The sequence below is a fragment of the Prionailurus bengalensis genome, chromosome C2 (genome assembly GCF_016509475.1).
Source record: "Prionailurus bengalensis isolate Pbe53 chromosome C2, Fcat_Pben_1.1_paternal_pri, whole genome shotgun sequence".
Classification (NCBI taxonomy): domain Eukaryota; kingdom Metazoa; phylum Chordata; class Mammalia; order Carnivora; family Felidae; genus Prionailurus; species Prionailurus bengalensis.
This window is the reverse complement of record NC_057350.1, coordinates 83,661,132-83,678,657: the sequence shown is the minus strand read 5'-3', so window position 1 is coordinate 83,678,657 and position 17,526 is coordinate 83,661,132. Positions and strand designations below refer to the sequence as shown.

Genomic DNA, 17,526 nt, shown 5'->3' with positions numbered 1-17,526 from the left:
GGACCGATTACACCTAGTTCTGGTTTCTTACTGTCCCAGTCATGCACTCATTTTCATTCTTGCACTCGTTCTGCATCAATCCATTTATTAAGCCACTGCTTTGCACCTAGGTATTGTACTGAAGTTATAAGAAGAAATCAGAACTCGATCCCATTCTGTCCTCAAGGAACTCAGTTTGACAGACTCAGTGACAGCAGCTATGCTTTTCAAAAGACCCTAAAGGGCCATGTGGAGGTCACTTTCCTCCATTGATACCTGGTCAGAATCACACACACACACACACACACACACACACACACACACACACCCAACTCTGGGGACCAAAGTGACCCCTGTGTTACACCCGTCCCAGGCTGCTGAGGAACAGCCGATAGATCCCCCCTGGGTCCAGAGCCGGGGCCTTGGTGAGTCCGGGAACGTAGCCACCCTGGTGAGATCTACCCTTCCTTTCTGGGGGCCTAGGCGACTGCCGCCAATCTCCCCGCGGGCCTGGGACCTGAGCGCCTGAGGCCAAGCTTGCAGCTCGGCGGGTAGGCTGGGTGTCCGCAGGGCCATCTGCGGTGAGGCCAGCGCGGCTCGGCGGCGGACGGGGGCGGGGCTCGTGCTGGGGCGGGGCAGCGCCCGGGTCGGGGGAGGGGAGCGGGCCCAGCCGCAGCCCAGAACCCGGAGGGCCGCGGCCACCGGAAGAGTCGTAGTCGCCAGCCGAGCCGGGAGAGTGGGGAGCGGAAGCGGCGGCCGCGGCAGCGGCAGGCGGCGCTGGGACCCGGGAGCGGCCGGAGAACAAGGGAGCTGGCGCCGCGGCCGGCTGCCGAGCGAGGCTGAACCGCTGGGCCGCGCCGAGCGCCGTCGCCGCCCGAAAGGCCCGGCCCGGCCGCCGGAGCAGGCCGCGCGCGGGCCCCGGGGCCCGAGGCCGGAGCCATGGGCGAGACCAAGATCATCTACCACCTGGACGGGCAGGAGACGCCGTACCTGGTGAAGCTGCCCCTGCCCGCCGAGCGCGTCACCTTGGCGGACTTTAAGGGCGTTCTGCAGCGACCCAGCTATAAGTTCTTCTTCAAGTCTATGGACGACGATTTCGGGTGAGGATGGCCCCCGCCTCACCTCTGGGGGACCCGGGCCCCTCCGGCTTCTCGCGGCCCACTCAGCCAGTTTGGACTCCCCTTGCTACACTGGCTTCTAGCCCTACCTAAGGATTCTAGGGGCGACTTGGCCATTTGGGCCGCCTCTTTCAGCTGGAGTTCCAGCCTCTTTAGGGATTCTCCTTTTGCCTCTTATGGGGGACCTAGGCCCCCCTAGTTTAGGAGGACGACCAACTCCCCAAGAGCAACCGGAGTTCCGAGCCTCCTCACCTCCTCAGAGACCAGCGGCCCACTTACACACACACCCCCCTCCACCCGATTCCAGAGCCAGAGTCCCTAACCTTCCTCCTGCCAAGGGAGCCACCTTTTAGCATAGACTTAGGATGTTTGGCACTCGGCCTTCTTCTCCATCTTTTCAGCTCCACGACTCAGAGCCATATTTGGAGTAGTGCTTCCAGGGGCTTTGCTGGGGACTTTGAACTAGAGGGAGGGGGAGTTGGGGGGGCTCAGGGACTAAGGCTGCAAGCTAAGGTCAGCAAACCTAATGTTTACTTAGCTGTCTCCCCTCCCTTGTGGGGTGTTCGGGATGTTGTCAGAGAATCAGAGTGCCTGACCCCTGAGAAGTCCCCACTAGCCTAGGTACTGATTTCCCTTCAGAACTGGGGCCTTTTTCCTGCCAATGGTGGCCAAGGGGGAGACCTTGGAAAGGGCCTCAGAGCCTGGATGGGAGGGCCAGAAAGTCTTTTAGTGTTCTTCATCTTCCCCTCTCTGGCGGGGTCTTCTCCACCCAGCTGCAGGGCTTTGGACAGGCTGAGTTTGGAAGCAGCGACTTTCCCTTTAAGAGGGGATGGAATGTTGGAGCCGGAAGGTTCTGTAGCAGCTGGCCTGGGAGGGGGAGCCTGGCCCATCCCCTCACAAACCCCCCCCCCCCATAACTCCCAGGGGACTGGGGGAAGGGGAGGCCCCCAGGCTTGCCTGCCCCACACTAACTGGGCACTGGGCCTGGAGGCCTGTAGGGAAGGCCTTCCCGGGGCCCTCTAGGCCTAAAGGCTGTCTCTCCTGCCCTAGCCTGAGGCCTGCACTGTTCTTTGGAGCTGAGGCCCCAGAGCTGAGTGAGGGGAGATGTTCTCTTCCCTGGTGTTGATATTTCTGGCTTCTCTTCCAAGACCCCTGCCCTCCTGGCCCTGGAAAGCAAGCATCTTCTCTCTCTTCTGACTAGCATGTTTTGCTGTCACCTTTCCCCATGGAACTCAGGGTTTGATGAGCCCATGAGATCCTATGTGTGAGAACGCTTTGTGCAGTGGGAAGTGCTATGCAGCTTCTGACCAGTCCCGTTTCTGTTGTTGTTCCTACCCTGGGGTGAGGTACTTGTAGTGTAGTAATCATTGTCTGGCTTTAGTCCAGGGACAGACACTCCTGATTGGAAGATTCTGAAGAGGGATCGATCGATCTGCAAGGGGTGAGAGTGAGGGGGCAGATGCTTTGGTCTGGTAAGAGAAAAACAGAGCTGGAAGAGACCAAGATGCTGCCACAGGGTATGGGATAGGGGAAATCAGTTAGAGTCCAGTGTGCTGGGGTCATTTGCCTTAAGGGACTAGGGTAGGCCTGTGTCTCCACTCCCAACTCACCCCTGAACCCACTGGGCTTAGCTCCCACCTCCTAAACCTAGACCTCTCTGGGCTGCCTCCCACTCCACCCGGGCTGCTATCAAGCCAGGCCTAACTACAATCATAGTTACATCTGCTCACTGTTAACTTAATACTATTCTTCAAATCCACTGTCAGCCCACTCACTCCTTCTTAGCTTGACCCAGTCAGTAATATGAAATCACAGGTCTGATTTTCTATTTGTATTTCTTTCTAAAATATGTTAAAAAAAATACTTAACTATTGCATTAAATATTCATCAGGTACACCTGAAGTGATCTTGCATACATTAGTGGTACTTGAACCATCGTTTGCAAAATGTTATAGTAGACTGTTTTAACAGAGTTGAGAACAAAGCTAAAGGGGGAGATTGGTTTTGTTTTTATCCCCAGAAGGATTAATGAGCAGGAGACGTGGTAGGGCTGTCTTGTCACAGGACTAGTAGCTAAGAAGTATATATTTATTTCATGTATTTAACAAATTTTTTTATGGTACTTTGGTATACATGCACTGATCTAAATGCTTTTCAAATCTTTATTTAATCATCTTAACAGCCCTATGAAATAAGTAGTAATATCCTCAGTTTTTACATGAAAAAACTAGAGCACAGAAAACTTAAGTAATTTACCCAAGGTCACATAGCTGGTAAGTGGCAGAGCTTGATTTTACATCAGGAATCTGGCTCCAAAGTCTAAGACCTTAATCACACAATTGTAGGTATTATTATCACTGTTTAACAGACACATCCTCTCCAAAGGAGATGCTGAGCCTTGGCAAACTGTAGAGATGATAGGGTTGCCACTTATCCTAGCCCCATGAGACCAGGGTCGGGCAGAGGCCAGCCACCTCTGCTGACAGATGGAGAGTGGGTCAGAGGAGGAAGGCTGCTCTCCAGGCTCAGCCTCTAAGGTTCTGGCTTATAAGGCCTGAGGACTCCCCAACTCCCATCTGGTCTCCAGAAGTATTTGTCAAGCTAGGGTAGGCCCAACCCTCTTAAATTACTTGGATAATGGAGGAAGAATAAACATTTTCACCACTGAGGGAGATGGTGGATGAATATTAGAGTGGCCTTGAGCTGTAGGTAGGAGCAACATGGGAAGTTGGGCCACTATGTTCCTGCCCACTCCATGTCACACACTGCCTTGCCTCTGCACTTGGTACTGAGAGCACACTCCTCTTGTCTTCCTGGGGCCAAATTTTCCCATCCTCTGGGTTTAGCTTTTAAAGTTATGACACTTTATCCTGTTTACCCTTATACCAACCCAGCTCCTAGCCAGGACATGACACCAAAGACACCTACTCAACAGACATCTGTCCAATGAACACATCTGCTGCTCTTGTGGTTCTGACTACTTCCCACTTGCCATATACTTGTGTGAATTGTCCATTGGGCCATAACCTCCAAGGACAAGGCAGGCTCCTGGTCTGATGCTTCTTGAGGTTTTATACAATGGCCAGCATAGGATTTAAAACCTGCTGGGCTCTTAGCAAAGACTTTTTAATTGAATGGACAACAGTGAGCAGATTTGTTTGGTCCCTGCCCTTAGAAATTTACACATAGTTGGAAAGAGAGAATAGACCCTGCTAAAAATTGACACGGTTAGTAATTCGCTTTTATTGTAATCCTAGACCATGCCAGGCGTTTACAAATCCCACTTACTAGGACAAGAAAAGGCTTGGAAAAGTTAAGAAACTTCTCTGAGATAGGAGGGCTAATAAGTGGCAGAATTAGAACCCAGATTTGTCCAACTCTGCTTGGAGTGTGTGTGTGTGTGTGTGTGTGTGTGTGTGTGGCATGGAACTCTGAACCATTCATCTCCGTGGTGTGAGGGGGAGGCTTGTCTGAGGTCCCCCAAGGCTGCTGCTGAAGATCAGCTGATCGTTGTGAGTCAGCAGAGCCTTGGCGACCTGTCGGTGACCCCTAGAAAGAGAGGAAACATCTGTAGTGTGGAGCTGTGTTGTGGGGCCTGCTGGGGGAGTGAGTGGTGGGGACTCAGCAGCAGTTTCCCACTACAGGGAGATCCTCTCCAGAGCAGGTCATAGTCTCTGCCATTTGGCCCACATACCCCATTTTCCTGTGAGTCCCAGTTCCCCTTGTGGGCTGCAAGTTTAGGGTACCCTATGGCCAGACTGGCTGGTGAGTCTGAGCTACTTCCATGTCCCTTCTTTTCAGCATGTTCTGTCTCTAGGCTTTCTGGCATCATCGGCCTGACTTGTGATGCTTTCTTGGGGTCTTTGTGGGGTTGGAAATGGTGTAGGAGCCAGAGCTGGATGGGAGGGAGAAGGGCAGGCTCAGTCTTCAAACTTGACTATGAGTCCAAGAATGTGAGCATCACAAGGAGCCAGGCATGTTCCCAGCTCTAGGCAGAAGCTGCTCCAAGAACAAGGAAGGACTAGGCTTCCCAGCCTCCTTCCTTGCTATCTTCCCTCTCTGCTCACAATCCCAGGCACATGTCTTCCTCTTGCCATTGATGGCATCTTTCCAACTCTGTACTCCTAGGGTGTTTGACACAGTCTGGGGGTCCCCAAACTGTAGTCATAGTCTGACTTCTCGCCTTGATGCACCCCTCAAGCCAGACTACATGCCTGTATACACATCCCACCCCTGCCATGCCCCACATCCCTGTCTCTCCAACCCTTACCCACCACAGATCCACATCACCTCTCACTGTACAGGAAAGAATGCAAAGTACCATGGGAAGAGCATGGGTTTTAGAGTCAGGCAAGCTTGGGGTTGAATTTTAGTTCTGATGTCTTTCTGCTCTGTGGCCCTGGACAAGTTACTAAATGTTTCTCCATTTCTTTACTCATAAAAAGAGGATATTGTCCACACAATGAAGGTGATGTGAAGATTATACATTCTAACTATAGAGAGATAAGATGGTATAATAGGTAAGAATAAAGGCTAAAGAGTCAGGCTGACCAAGATTCAAATTCCAGCTCTTCTTGGTGATGTGACTGTAAGTGAATTTCTGAACCTACTAAGTCTTAATTTCCCCATCTGTATCTATCTCAGCATTGCAGTGAGTATTAAATGAAATGAAATAAGCAAAGTGCTTAGCTTAGTGCTTGGCCCATGATACATGCCCAGTAAATGAGAGCAGTTTGTTGCTATTACCATAGTGGCAGTGGAGGATGTTCAGTAAATATCTTTTTCCCTTCTCTTTCCTAATTTCCTTAAACTCCTCATCCACACCTTCCAGAAGAATGTCAGGATTCCCAACTAAGAAGGGAAAGAGAAATAAGGGTGTACTTTTTCCTAGTTTAGGGTCAGAGGGAAAGAATAGGTCTAGCCCAAAAGAGCTATGTTGGGGCTAGGTAAAGCCCTTTCGAGATTTTAGGGAATGGCCACACTAGGGGGGACAGCAATTTGTCAGGTGTAATTTGCAATCACCTGATGACTGAGAGGACGCTCTAGGGCAGCATCTGGCCTGGGCAGGGCTGGTGTCTTCCTGGTGGTGCTAAAGAGCTGTCCTTGGGTGACCCCCACTTCTCCCATTTGAAAGGCTTAGGCTGGTGGTTTGATTCCCAGGTTAGGGTGGAGGACCCCCTGAGTTAGGATTGTGAGGACACTTCCATTTCCACCCCAGAAAGCTCATTCTGACACCCCCACCCTTTCCCTGCAGAGTGGTGAAGGAGGAAATCTCTGACGACAATGCCAAGCTGCCCTGCTTCAATGGCCGGGTGGTGTCCTGGGTAAGGAGCTCTCCTCAGCACCCCCTCCTCCTATATTCCTATGGTGGGCTGGACAGAGGAAAAGCATTGCTAAGATTGTAGCTGGTGGTTTTATGCTTCAATATCTGAATCTTCCTTGAGTTTTCTACCTGAACTGTTTCTCCCCACAGATTATGTAGCCTTGGTGAAAGGTTAGTTGGCCGGGGGTAGGGGGAAATGTGGGACATTGTAGGACAATGTCTCCTATATGCCTTTTGAAGCACTTTGCCTCAGATTCCAGCCAACCTCTCTTTTGGACCACTGACCCTTGTTCCCTGCCCCCATGCCACTTCCAACAACCCATGCCTCCCATCCCCCCATCAGTGCTGGCAGCACTGAGTCCATTCCTTCCCTCAGCTGACCTTGCACAGTCCTCTCTCTTCTTCCTCCATGTCCCCTGCTTCATTCTCCCCAAGTCTGCATGCCCTTCCAGAAGCCATCTGCTATTTCCCTGGCGCCCCTGTACCTACTACCCACCCATTCTTTCCCCATCAGTTGGTGTCTGCTGAGGGCTCACACCCAGAGCCTGCTCCCTTCTGTGCTGACAACCCATCGGAACTGCCACCACCCATGGAACGCACAGGAGGCATTGGGGACTCCCGGCCCCCATCCTTCCAGTGAGTGTGACCTCAGAGTGGAGAGGGCCCTTGGGGAAGGGCAGCATCAGCTCAGCCCAGGGCTGGGGGAGGGAGCCCCCAGCCCTGCCCCCTCTCCCACCAAGTCTTCTCTTCCCTGCAGCCCTCATGCTGGTGGAGGCAGCCAGGAGAACTTGGACAATGACACAGAGACAGACTCCTTGGTGTCAGCCCAGCGTGAGCGGCCACGCAGGAGGGACGGCCCAGAACACAGTGCGTCTTCCCTAAACAGACGCCTTCTCCACTCCTCCATTCAGCTGCCCTCAGCTCTGTTCTGAGCTCTGGATATGCCTAGCCCCGGTGCAGCCCCTAGCCCCTCCCTGTGTCTGTCCTTCCCTCCTGCGTTGACACTGTGAACCCAGCTGCCTCTATTCCCTACAGCAACCCGGCTAAATGGAACTGCAAAGGGGGAGCGGCGGCGAGAGCCAGGGGGTTACGATAGCTCATCCACCCTTATGAGCAGCGAGTTAGAGACCACCAGCTTCTTTGATTCGGATGAGGATGACTCCACCAGCAGGTGGGGCTTTGGTTTCATTGGTACTATGGGGCAGGTAACCGCCCCTCCAAGAGCCCTGACCCCTAAGGATGCTGGGACCCTGGGAGGGCCATGGGCTTTGCGTGGGGGACTTGGGCCCTGCAGTGCCTCTTGTGGGGCAGGGCTGGGCCAGCCTGGTGGGGAACGACTGTGGGCCCCCCAGGTTCAGCAGCTCCACAGAGCAGAGCAGCGCCTCACGCCTGATGAGAAGACATAAGCGGCGGCGGAGGAAGCAGAAGGTTTCGCGGATTGAGCGGGTATGGGGCCTGAGATGCCAGGGATGGGTGGGGGCAGACCGAGCCCTGTCCAGGCATTTCCAGGGTGTGTGCTTCCTTAGACCCCCTCCTATTGGGCCAGGCTTAGAGCCTTAGAGGGGAGGGGGTACTGAAGGCTCCCCTTGAGGAAGAGCTAGGTGGGAACAGTGAGTTCTTGGGACCCCTACCTGCTGCTCAAGGCCTCTATCTATTCCAGTCCTCGTCCTTCAGCAGCATCACGGACTCCACCATGTCACTCAACATCATCACAGTCACTCTCAACATGGGTGAGTCTGGTGAAACAACTCTTGAACATTTATATGCCAGACACTGGGCAAACTTGAGGAGGTCAGAGAGGCATAAGATACATTCCCTGCCCCCGAGGAGCTCTCTCTCATAAACATAAACTGGTACATAAACTGATCGTTTCAGTATCTCATGATCAGGGCCGTGACAGAGATCAGCACAGAGAGTTGTAGAAGCAGAGAATGGCAAGGAAGGCTTCCTGGAGGAAGTGATTTCTGATTCTTATCCCCCTTCCCATTTTTCAGCCGTTGCTTGTTGCTCTCTGATGTCTGTCATAGGCACTCTCTTTAGGAAATAACTGGCTATAGTTATTCCCAACCTTGGAATTTAAGCCTGAGTTTGAATCCTGCCACGTAACGGCTTAGAAAAGTCATTGAAGCTCTCTGAACCTCAGTTGCCTGTTTTGTAAAATGGGACTAAGAGTCCCTGTGGCAGAACTAACAAGGATTAAATGGAAATATTCTTGACCATCCTGAACACAGGACCTGATTCAGGTTCAATGAATGTTAGTTCCCATCCCTTTCCACCCTTTACTAATAAAGGGCTTGGAATTTAGGTAGGAACCTTGTTCCCCTCTTAAGGTCTTATTACTCTCTATAGAAAAGTACAACTTTTTGGGCATCTCCATTGTGGGCCAAAGCAACGAGCGTGGTGATGGAGGCATCTACATCGGCTCTATCATGAAGGGTGGGGCTGTGGCTGCAGATGGACGCATCGAGCCAGGAGATATGCTGTTACAGGTACCACTGCCCACCCGGCGTGGCGGTGTGGGTGGGGAGAAGGGAGATATTCCTACCCTCTGTACCCTGCTCATTTAGAGGCCACTTCTTGGTAGGGGGAAGACCTCCTGATCCACCAAGCTCTGCTTCCCTACCCACCTCCCCAACCCAGCTGCTTATCCCACTCCTGGCCCTCTCTCCCAGGTAAACGAGATCAACTTTGAGAACATGAGTAATGACGACGCAGTCCGGGTACTGCGGGAGATTGTGCACAAACCGGGGTACGGATGGGATGGGATGTTGGGAAGGAGGGGGCAGGCATTTCTGATTCTCAAGCAAGGGGGTTGGTCTGGCCTCCACACATCCTGCCCTCACTAGGGTCATCCTTGCTTTCAGGCCCATCACCCTGACTGTAGCCAAGTGCTGGGACCCAAGTCCACGTGGTTGCTTCACACTGCCCAGGAGTAAGTGGATGGGGGACTCAGCCCTAAAGCCGGTGCTTGGCATACATGAGCCCTGTCTCTCCTTCCTTCTGTGTTGCCTTGAGCCCTCATACCTACCCTGTTGGGCCTGGCAGTGGACAGGGTAGGCGGCCCCTGACCTCTCATCCTCCCTGCAGGCGAGCCCATCCGGCCCATTGACCCTGCCGCCTGGGTCTCCCACACTGCAGCCATGACCGGCACCTTCCCTGCCTATGGCATGAGCCCCTCCCTGAGCACCATCACCTCCACCAGCTCTTCCATCACCAGCTCCATCCCTGATACAGAACGTGAGTGTCCAGCCCTGCCCCCTAGGCCCAGCCAGACGGGGCAAGGTGGGAGGGACTGATGAAGGCCGACATGGAAACTCTTGCTTAAAAGTGAGAGGGAGCTGGGAGTTCATCCTAGCTACCTCACACTGCAGCTTCCTTCAGTGGACACCTAACCCTCACTAAACAGTGTTTGCTTCTGGACCTGTATTGAGCATCCAGTGAGCCTGTTTCCTCTAGTAAAACAGGACTAATGATACATAGTCTACCAGGTTCCTGGGGGTTTAATGAGAGAATATAAGTGAAGCCTCAATCACAATATGTGGCATGAAGTAAGCACTCAATAAATGACTGCTGTTTTCATTATAATACACATATTCTATGCTAAGCATCTTCATTTATATTATTTCTCTCTTCAGATATACTCTTCGAAATAGATATTAAAGTCCCTATTTTTACAGAGGAAACTGAGTGTCCTAGAAATCAGTAATGTGCCCAACATTGGTAGAGCTGCGATGCAAATTCTTCTCTACCTAACTCTATAACCCCTTTCTTCCTCACCATTCTGCCTCCCACCCCTAGGCCTAGACGACTTCCACCTATCCATCCACAGTGACATGGCCGCCATCGTAAAAGCCATGGCCTCCCCTGAATCTGGGCTGGAGGTCCGTGACCGCATGTGGCTCAAGATTACCATCCCCAACGCTTTCATCGGTGAGAGGGCCCCATGGTGGGATGAAGGCTGGGGTGGGGAGTGATGGTGCAGGGCAGGCTGGGGGCTAAAGTGGCCCTCGGGCCACTCCTTTGAGCTAGAACCAGCCCCAGCCTCATGGCTCTTGTGAGGTCAGATGAGCCCAAGTCAGGTGGGCCTCCCCATCAAGTGGCTGCCTTGCCTCCAGGCTCAGATGTGGTGGACTGGCTGTACCACAACGTGGAAGGCTTCACTGACCGGCGAGAGGCCCGCAAATATGCCAGCAACCTGCTGAAAGCCGGCTTCATCCGCCACACTGTCAACAAGATCACCTTCTCTGAGCAGTGCTACTACATCTTCGGTGACCTCTGTGGCAGTATGTGCCTCCCCCACCTCCTTGCTCTGTCTCCTGGCTGGGAGTGGGGAGGTGCCCAGGGATGTGGCAGCAGACTCCAGGGAACCCACACAAAGCGTGAGCAGGCAGCTGAGCTGGGGGCCCAACTCAAGGCCTGACACAGGCCTCCCTCTCTAGTAGAAGCAGAGCCAAGTCAGGCCTTTTCACCTTCTCTGCGTCCCCTCTTGGGGCTGGCATTTTCTAAGTGCCTGATGTGTTTCTGGCACCATGCTGGTTGTTTCTAAGCAGCATATCACTCTCAGTCCTCACAACCTCCACCTCCTCACCCTTGGGTGAGGTGGATCACTATCCCTATTTTAGCTGAGGAAACCAAGACTTAGAGATGTTAGATAGTCCACCCATTCTCACAGCCAGAAGCAGAGTTAGGCCTTGGGGATCCAGGTCTTTCTGGCTCCAGAGTCCTCATTTTTACCACCATCTGGGGCTACCTAGGTGTGTGGTATTGCAGAAACATTGTCTTAGCAAAGTCAAACGCAGATCCTCCTGTTGGCCCCCGATCAGCCTCTAAGCATCAAGCAGGTTCCACCAGGGCAAGACCTAGGGCTGCCCTGAGGCCCCACATCCCCAGCCTCTTCATACCCTTGAGGCTAGGCTGGACCTTGGGACAAAACTGGAAAAGCTGTCAGGGCCAGCTTGTAGAGGACTCTGCAAGCTGCATTGAGCAGTTTGGACTTGATCCTGAGAGAGTGCAAAGCCAGTGAGGGTTTTTAAGGAGGAGAGGTCTCAGGGAACCCCCCCCCCCCCCACTTCTCCTCCTGAGCACATAGACATACCTTGGGAAGGAAGGGGAGTTCTCAAAACAGGACATTTCAGGACTTGGAGCATTCCCAGCAGCCACCTCTGCCTCAGGGAGCCTTTTGTCAGCCAAGGGTGCTTGCTGGCTGGAGTCCAAAAGCTAACCTTTGTGTGTTGTTTTTTATTTTTGTTTTTTTTTAAGTTTATTTATTTCTTTTGGGAGAGAGTGAGAGAGAACAAGTAGGGAAAGGGCAGAGAGAGAGGGAGAGAGAAAATCCCAAGCAGGCTCCGCACTATCAGCGCGGAGCCCGATGTGGGGCTCAAACCCACAAACTGCAAGATCATGACCTGAGCTGAAGCCGAGAGTCAGATGTTTAACTGACTGAGACACCCAGGTGCCCCCAAAAGCTAACTTTTAAAATGCTTCAGATTAGGTTCTAGGATTAGAAAGGCTGTTGCTGCAGAGCACAAGTCTGTGGTGGATGCATAGGGTTTTAGAGTTGGATAGCTCTGAGTTCAAATCCTAACTCCGCCCTGACTATGTAGACATGAGTAAGTGACACTGCCTCTCATTGTCTCAATTCCTTGATCTGTAATTTGGAGGTAATAGTAGAACCTATTTTAGAGCTGTTTTGAGGTTAAGACAATGTGTATAATGCTTTTAGCACCATGTTTGTCCCACTGTAAGTGCTCTTAAAAAAAGTTCTCCATTTTTCATATATTTAATTGATTCTAAGGTGAACATTTTTTTCACATTGCAATATCTCTAAAGTTGGGGTACACCTTAAAATTAATGGCTTCTTAGACTCAATTCTATATGGTTATTATTACCATCATTAGCAGAAGTGAGGCCTAGCCCCAAACATCTAGGGACACCTAAACCTTCTCAAGACAGCTGTGGTTTTTGCTCAAGAGATGTTGTTCTATCCCTGGGCCTCCTGGGTCTTCTTTCTACCCATGGGCCAAGGCCCCCAGAGACCCAGTTCAGGGATATGCTAACAGAGGTCTTTTTCTTCTCACTGGCCAAGGTCTCCTCAGCTGGGAATGTAGCAGACTCAAAGGAAAGAGTTGGTGACCTGGGTAGCCAGCCCCAGCAGTCCACAGTTAACTCCCCTCAGGACAACAACCTGGAGGCTGAAATAGTCACCAGCTCTTGGGGCATGAGCCAAGGCAGGCCCTTGCTTCTCACCAACCCCCACCCCCAGCCCCGTGCTAGCTGCAGGCCTTAACAGGTCGATGGCTTAGCTGGTAGACTCCACAGACTGCCTCAGCCCCCTCAGATCCCCCTCTCCTGACCAGGTCACATTAACACATTGAGATGAGTGCTGTGAAGAATGAGGCCTCCCTGGGAATCGAGGGCACAGAGGAGGCACCTAAGTTGTTCTCTTTCTGAGCCCTTCCCACCTTCTCCAGCAGCACCAGAAAATTTATCTGGGCCAAGGGCTTTTGTATAGGGAGAATCTGAAAGGCCTATGTTCTTTCTGGCCTATAATGGGTACTTTTTTTTTAGTCCTAGGTGAAAGGAGAGGGCAAAATTTCACCTAAATTTCCCCAAACTGTTCCCTACTCCTTACTAATGACTCATCTGGAAAGGTAAGAAGAAAGGAAGCAACTCTTAGCTTCTGCTCTGGCTACAATTTGGATTGACCTCAGGCCAGTCATTTAACCTCCCTGGACTTCACTTTCCTCATCTGGAAAAAATGTGATAACATTTGCATGAGGTGAAGTGCTTTGTATTGTGCCTAATGAATCGCAGGTATGCAATACCTGTCTGGTATTTCAGCTTCCCACATTCCCCTACCTTTACCATCTAAGTGAACAAAGGAGAAAATTACCAATTAAAAGTTATGCTCCTTGTGGCCCACTAAGGAAGGAGGAGAAACTGTCAAACGCTTAGAAGGGGGCCTCCCTGAGACTGGGAGTTGAGCGTAAGGATTTGGCACTGAGCATCTGAAGTGGTGACTCAGGGCCCTCCTGAGGAGGGTTTTCCTTGGGGCTGTGTCCATAGGGTGTCCCTCTCCACCATCTAGGTGGGTGGCAGAGGGGGTGTGAAGAAGTGAGAGATCTCTGACCTATGCCTCCTCTCATTTGGGGGACAAACTACCACTGCTGTTGGTGTCATCGCAAATGTACCCACCCTACCTAGACTGGGGGACCTTTCTCTCCTGACCTAGGGGCATGACCCAGCTCATCTGGCCCTCCCCTCCCCTCTGCAGACATGGCCAACCTGTCCCTCCATGATCACGATGGCTCCAGCGGCGCCTCTGACCAGGACACGCTGGCCCCTTTGCCACACCCAGGGGCAGCCCCTTGGCCCATGGCTTTCCCTTACCAGTACCCGCCGCCCCCGCACCCCTACAACCCTCACCCAGGCTTCCCAGAGCTGGGATACAGCTATGGTGGGGGCAGCGCCAGCAGTCAGCACAGTGAAGGTAAGGCAGGGGGCTTGGGGGTGGGGGGTGCACAGATGAGCCCCAAGCTTCTGCAAGATCTGAGCATCCCCCATCCTGTCCCTGCCTGTCCCCTACAGGCAGCCGGAGCAGTGGCTCCAACCGTAGCGGCAGTGACCGACGGAAGGAGAAGGACCCGAAGGCGGGGGACTCAAAGTCTGGCGGCAGCGGCAGCGAGTCGGACCACACAACCCGCAGCAGCCTGCGGGGGCCGCGGGAGCGGGCGCCCAGCGAGCGCTCAGGTCCTGCCGCCAGCGAGCATAGCCACCGCAGCCACCACTCAATGGCCAGCAGCCTGCGCAGTCACCACACGCACCCGAGCTACGGCCCCCCTGGCGTGCCCCCTCTCTACGGTCCCCCCATGCTGATGATGCCCCCTCCGCCCGCGGCCATGGGGCCCCCAGGAGCCCCTCCGGGTCGCGACCTGGCCTCCGTGCCCCCCGAACTGACAGCCAGCAGACAGTCCTTCCGCATGGCCATGGGAAACCCCAGTGAGTTCTTTGTGGATGTGATGTGAACAGGACCCCTCCCCCACGTCCATCCCACTCCCACCCCTGGGCGGTTGCGTCCCTCTCTCCATCCGTCCGTCTTTTTTACTTTGTCTGGTACCTGAAAGGGAAATAAATTGAACTAAATTCAGGCGCGCTAACTGCTCGCTGGGCGCAGCGAGGGCGGGGTGCACCCACCGATCGCCACTGCGGCCCCTAACCTGCCATCAGCCCCAGCTTGTCCCTCTGCTCGACTAACTGCTGCCTAGGACTTGCCAGGATCCTTCGTGTCACTGGGACCTGACTTGCTGGTGCTGCTCCTTATTCCCCACAAACACTTCAGGAGTTACCCCAGTGGTGCCCTTGAGGCCCTGCTCACCCCCTTCTCCCCGCCTTTTCCCCCCGCAGCAACCTTGCACTGTTCAGTCAGCTACATCAGCCCTCTATTAACTGCATCTCCTCAAGCATGTGTGCCAATCTCTTGACTTTTCCCCCGCAATACTGACACCAAAAAATATTTGCTCCATTTATTCCTCTTCCTAACTGCCCACCCCACCCCCATCGCTGCCCCAGTCCTGCACCCTAGAGCTATAGTCATTTATAATAACCATCCACACGATCCCTGCCTGTGCTGGCCTTCACTAGAGGCCCAAAGGACCCCCTTAGTTGCCTGAACTGCTAGTGGCTTTCAGGAAGCATATCTGTTCTACCCCTACATCCACACCCCCATGCCTGCCCTGTGTGCTGGTTCCTTCCGACCCCTAACCCTACTAACCAGCAGGCTCATCTCACCTCTGGGCCTGAAACATTTCTTTTCTTTCTTTTTTCTTCCCTCAATTTTTCCTGGGCCTGGAGCAGCCAAGAATTTCGGGCTGTTTGACTTTCTGTGAGCCCCCATCAAGGGGAGGCCCAGCCTCCGAGGAGACCAGGAACCCTGCTTCAGCAGCCCCTCAGGGCTTCCCAAGGATGTTCAGCCCCCAACCCCACACTTCAACATGTTGAGTCACTAGGCTTTGTTGGAGGGTTCCAGCCTCTCACCCATGTATGAGAGACTGTTCCCCTTTCCACAGAGTGCCCATCCCACTCTCCCTTTCTCACTCTCTCACTCTCTCTCTCGCCCTCTCTCCTTCTCTCTCACACGCACATATACATACACAAACACATACACATACACGTGTCTATGCAAGTTCACTTAAACCTCAGGGCTGGTCCCTGCTCAGAGGGCTGGACCTTCTCTCCGAAGTTGTGGGGCTGGTCCCCTGACTTCCCTCTCCCCAAACCATCCACACATGTCCCCATCATCTTCCTACCTGGATAAAGCCCATAAGCTGGATCTCAGGTCAGGCTCAGCAGAGGACTCCGTAAACAACTGACAGGCTGTTCTCACCCCACTTCCTACCCCAACACCCTTATTTCACAATAACCATGATACCCCAGAGAAAGGTTGGGCAGGGGGTCTTCTGAGACCTCTAAAATGCCGGGTTTTATTTTTTACCTTATTCTACAGTTTAAACAAATCATGGTCTCTTTAAGCCTCTTCTATAAATTCTCCTGGCTCACCTAAGCTTCCATACTTTTAGGACTGAGGTGTCAAGAGTACAACTAAGTCTTAAGCTCCAGGCTTTGGGGCAAACCAGGGTAGGGACATTTTAACAAATACTTCTGGAGTTTTTGGTGCATAAGGGCTGTGCTGGAAGTGTGACTCAGTCTTGCCTGCCTTCCAGGAGCCCAGGCCACGGCTTTCTGTAGCCACCACTATAGGGCTGCCTCCTATACTTCTTTAACTTTTCTGACTCTACCATGTTCAACTCCCTTGAGAATTCCTCCAGTATTGCTCATGCCTTCAATGTTGGTGCTCCTTGTGTTCTTTGGTTCACTTCTCTTTCCTCTATATTTACTCGCCAAATGGTGTCACCTATACTGATGTCCTCAATTGCCATTGATATGCTGGTGATTCTAAAACATGTATCTTCAGCCCCAACTTCCCTCCAAATTTTGGATCTGTATCATCACCCACTGGACATCACCATGGACATATCCATATGGACTCAACTCATTCCCCCATCAAGTGTGTTCCTCCTGAATTCCAATCCTGGTTATCTTCATCACACTGTATGTAGGCTAACCAGCTAGGAACAGTTATGGGCTTGAATTCTTCCCCCTATCTTTCTAGTCAGCATATCATATCCATTACACCCCAGCAATCTTTCTTGAATATGGTCCTTCCTTTCCCCTCTGCCTCTACTCTAATTCACAGGAGCATGGGATTTGGAGTCAGATTGTTCTGGGTTTGAATCCCAGCTCTACTACTTTTTGGTTTCATGATAAGAGAGTTATTTAATCTCTCTGAGCCTCAATTCCCTCATGTAAAATGACGATAATAATACCTACCTCACAGGGTTGTTGTGAGGATTTAAATTAGATATTGTACGAAAAGTGCCTAGCACAGTGCCTGGCACATAGTAGAATAGGTGCTCAATAAATGGTAGCTATTATTATTATTATTATTATTATTATTATTTACTCTAAATTGGTAGGGCATGTATTGAAGATAGAGCTTTTGGAAAGGTAGCAGTGAAGCCTTGAGTGCTGGTTCAAGAGTTAGAAATGCCCATATTTGATCATTTAAGAGGTTCAGACTGTGACCACGGTTTGAGAGAGGCTAGATCTTCATCCTGCCACATCCTGACTTCTAGCAGGACAATGCTAGGGATAATAGGGTTTTCAACCAGGTTTGCCCTTTTTTGCCCTTCTTCCCATAATAGGCTCAGCTACAGGGAAGGCAGCAGGGTATCTCTCCCTGTTGAGAAGAGCTAACAGATTTTATTTAGGTCCTGCGAAAGCCAAGAAGGCCTTTCATGTTTGAGGGTTGGCTCTGTCTCTTCTTCTCAGCTTGGATGTGAGGATTAACTCTTCAGAGAGGACATTTCAAATTCCATGTCCAATTAAACTTGCCAACGTTTTTTTAAGCAACATATATGTCGGTCACTAGAAAGCACACAGGTCCTGGCCTTGAGGGGTCACACAGGTGTGCATAGCTGGGATAGAACAAACATTCTTGAAAAGCTTTGGCTAGTTTCTTACAAGTATTTGCCTCCTCGCTCCCTACCC

The 17,526-nt window shown here is 52.1% G+C and overlaps 1 protein-coding gene across 2 annotated transcripts; it reads left to right on the top strand.

The window, feature by feature from the left end:
- Positions 1–647: 647 nt before the first annotated feature.
- DVL3 (dishevelled segment polarity protein 3) lies at positions 648–16,068 on the top strand. 2 transcript variants are annotated; one of them, XM_043594760.1, is made up of 16 exons: positions 649–1,079; positions 6,352–6,421; positions 6,935–7,056; positions 7,178–7,287; positions 7,456–7,591; positions 7,773–7,866; positions 8,081–8,150; positions 8,770–8,909; positions 9,093–9,169; positions 9,285–9,352; positions 9,508–9,657; positions 10,219–10,350; positions 10,536–10,703; positions 13,694–13,909; positions 14,008–14,418; positions 15,274–16,068. In XM_043594760.1, exons 1-16 carry the CDS (start codon positions 919–921, stop codon positions 15,303–15,305), a joined length of 2,157 nt encoding a protein of 718 aa, XP_043450695.1. In that variant the 5' UTR covers positions 649–918; the 3' UTR covers positions 15,306–16,068. The 2 variants fall into 2 exon arrangements, with proteins under 2 accessions (XP_043450696.1, XP_043450695.1); XM_043594761.1 differs by lacking the exon at positions 13,694–13,909 and having other exon boundaries at positions 648–1,079.
- The last annotated feature ends 1,458 nt before the right edge of the window (positions 16,069–17,526 follow it).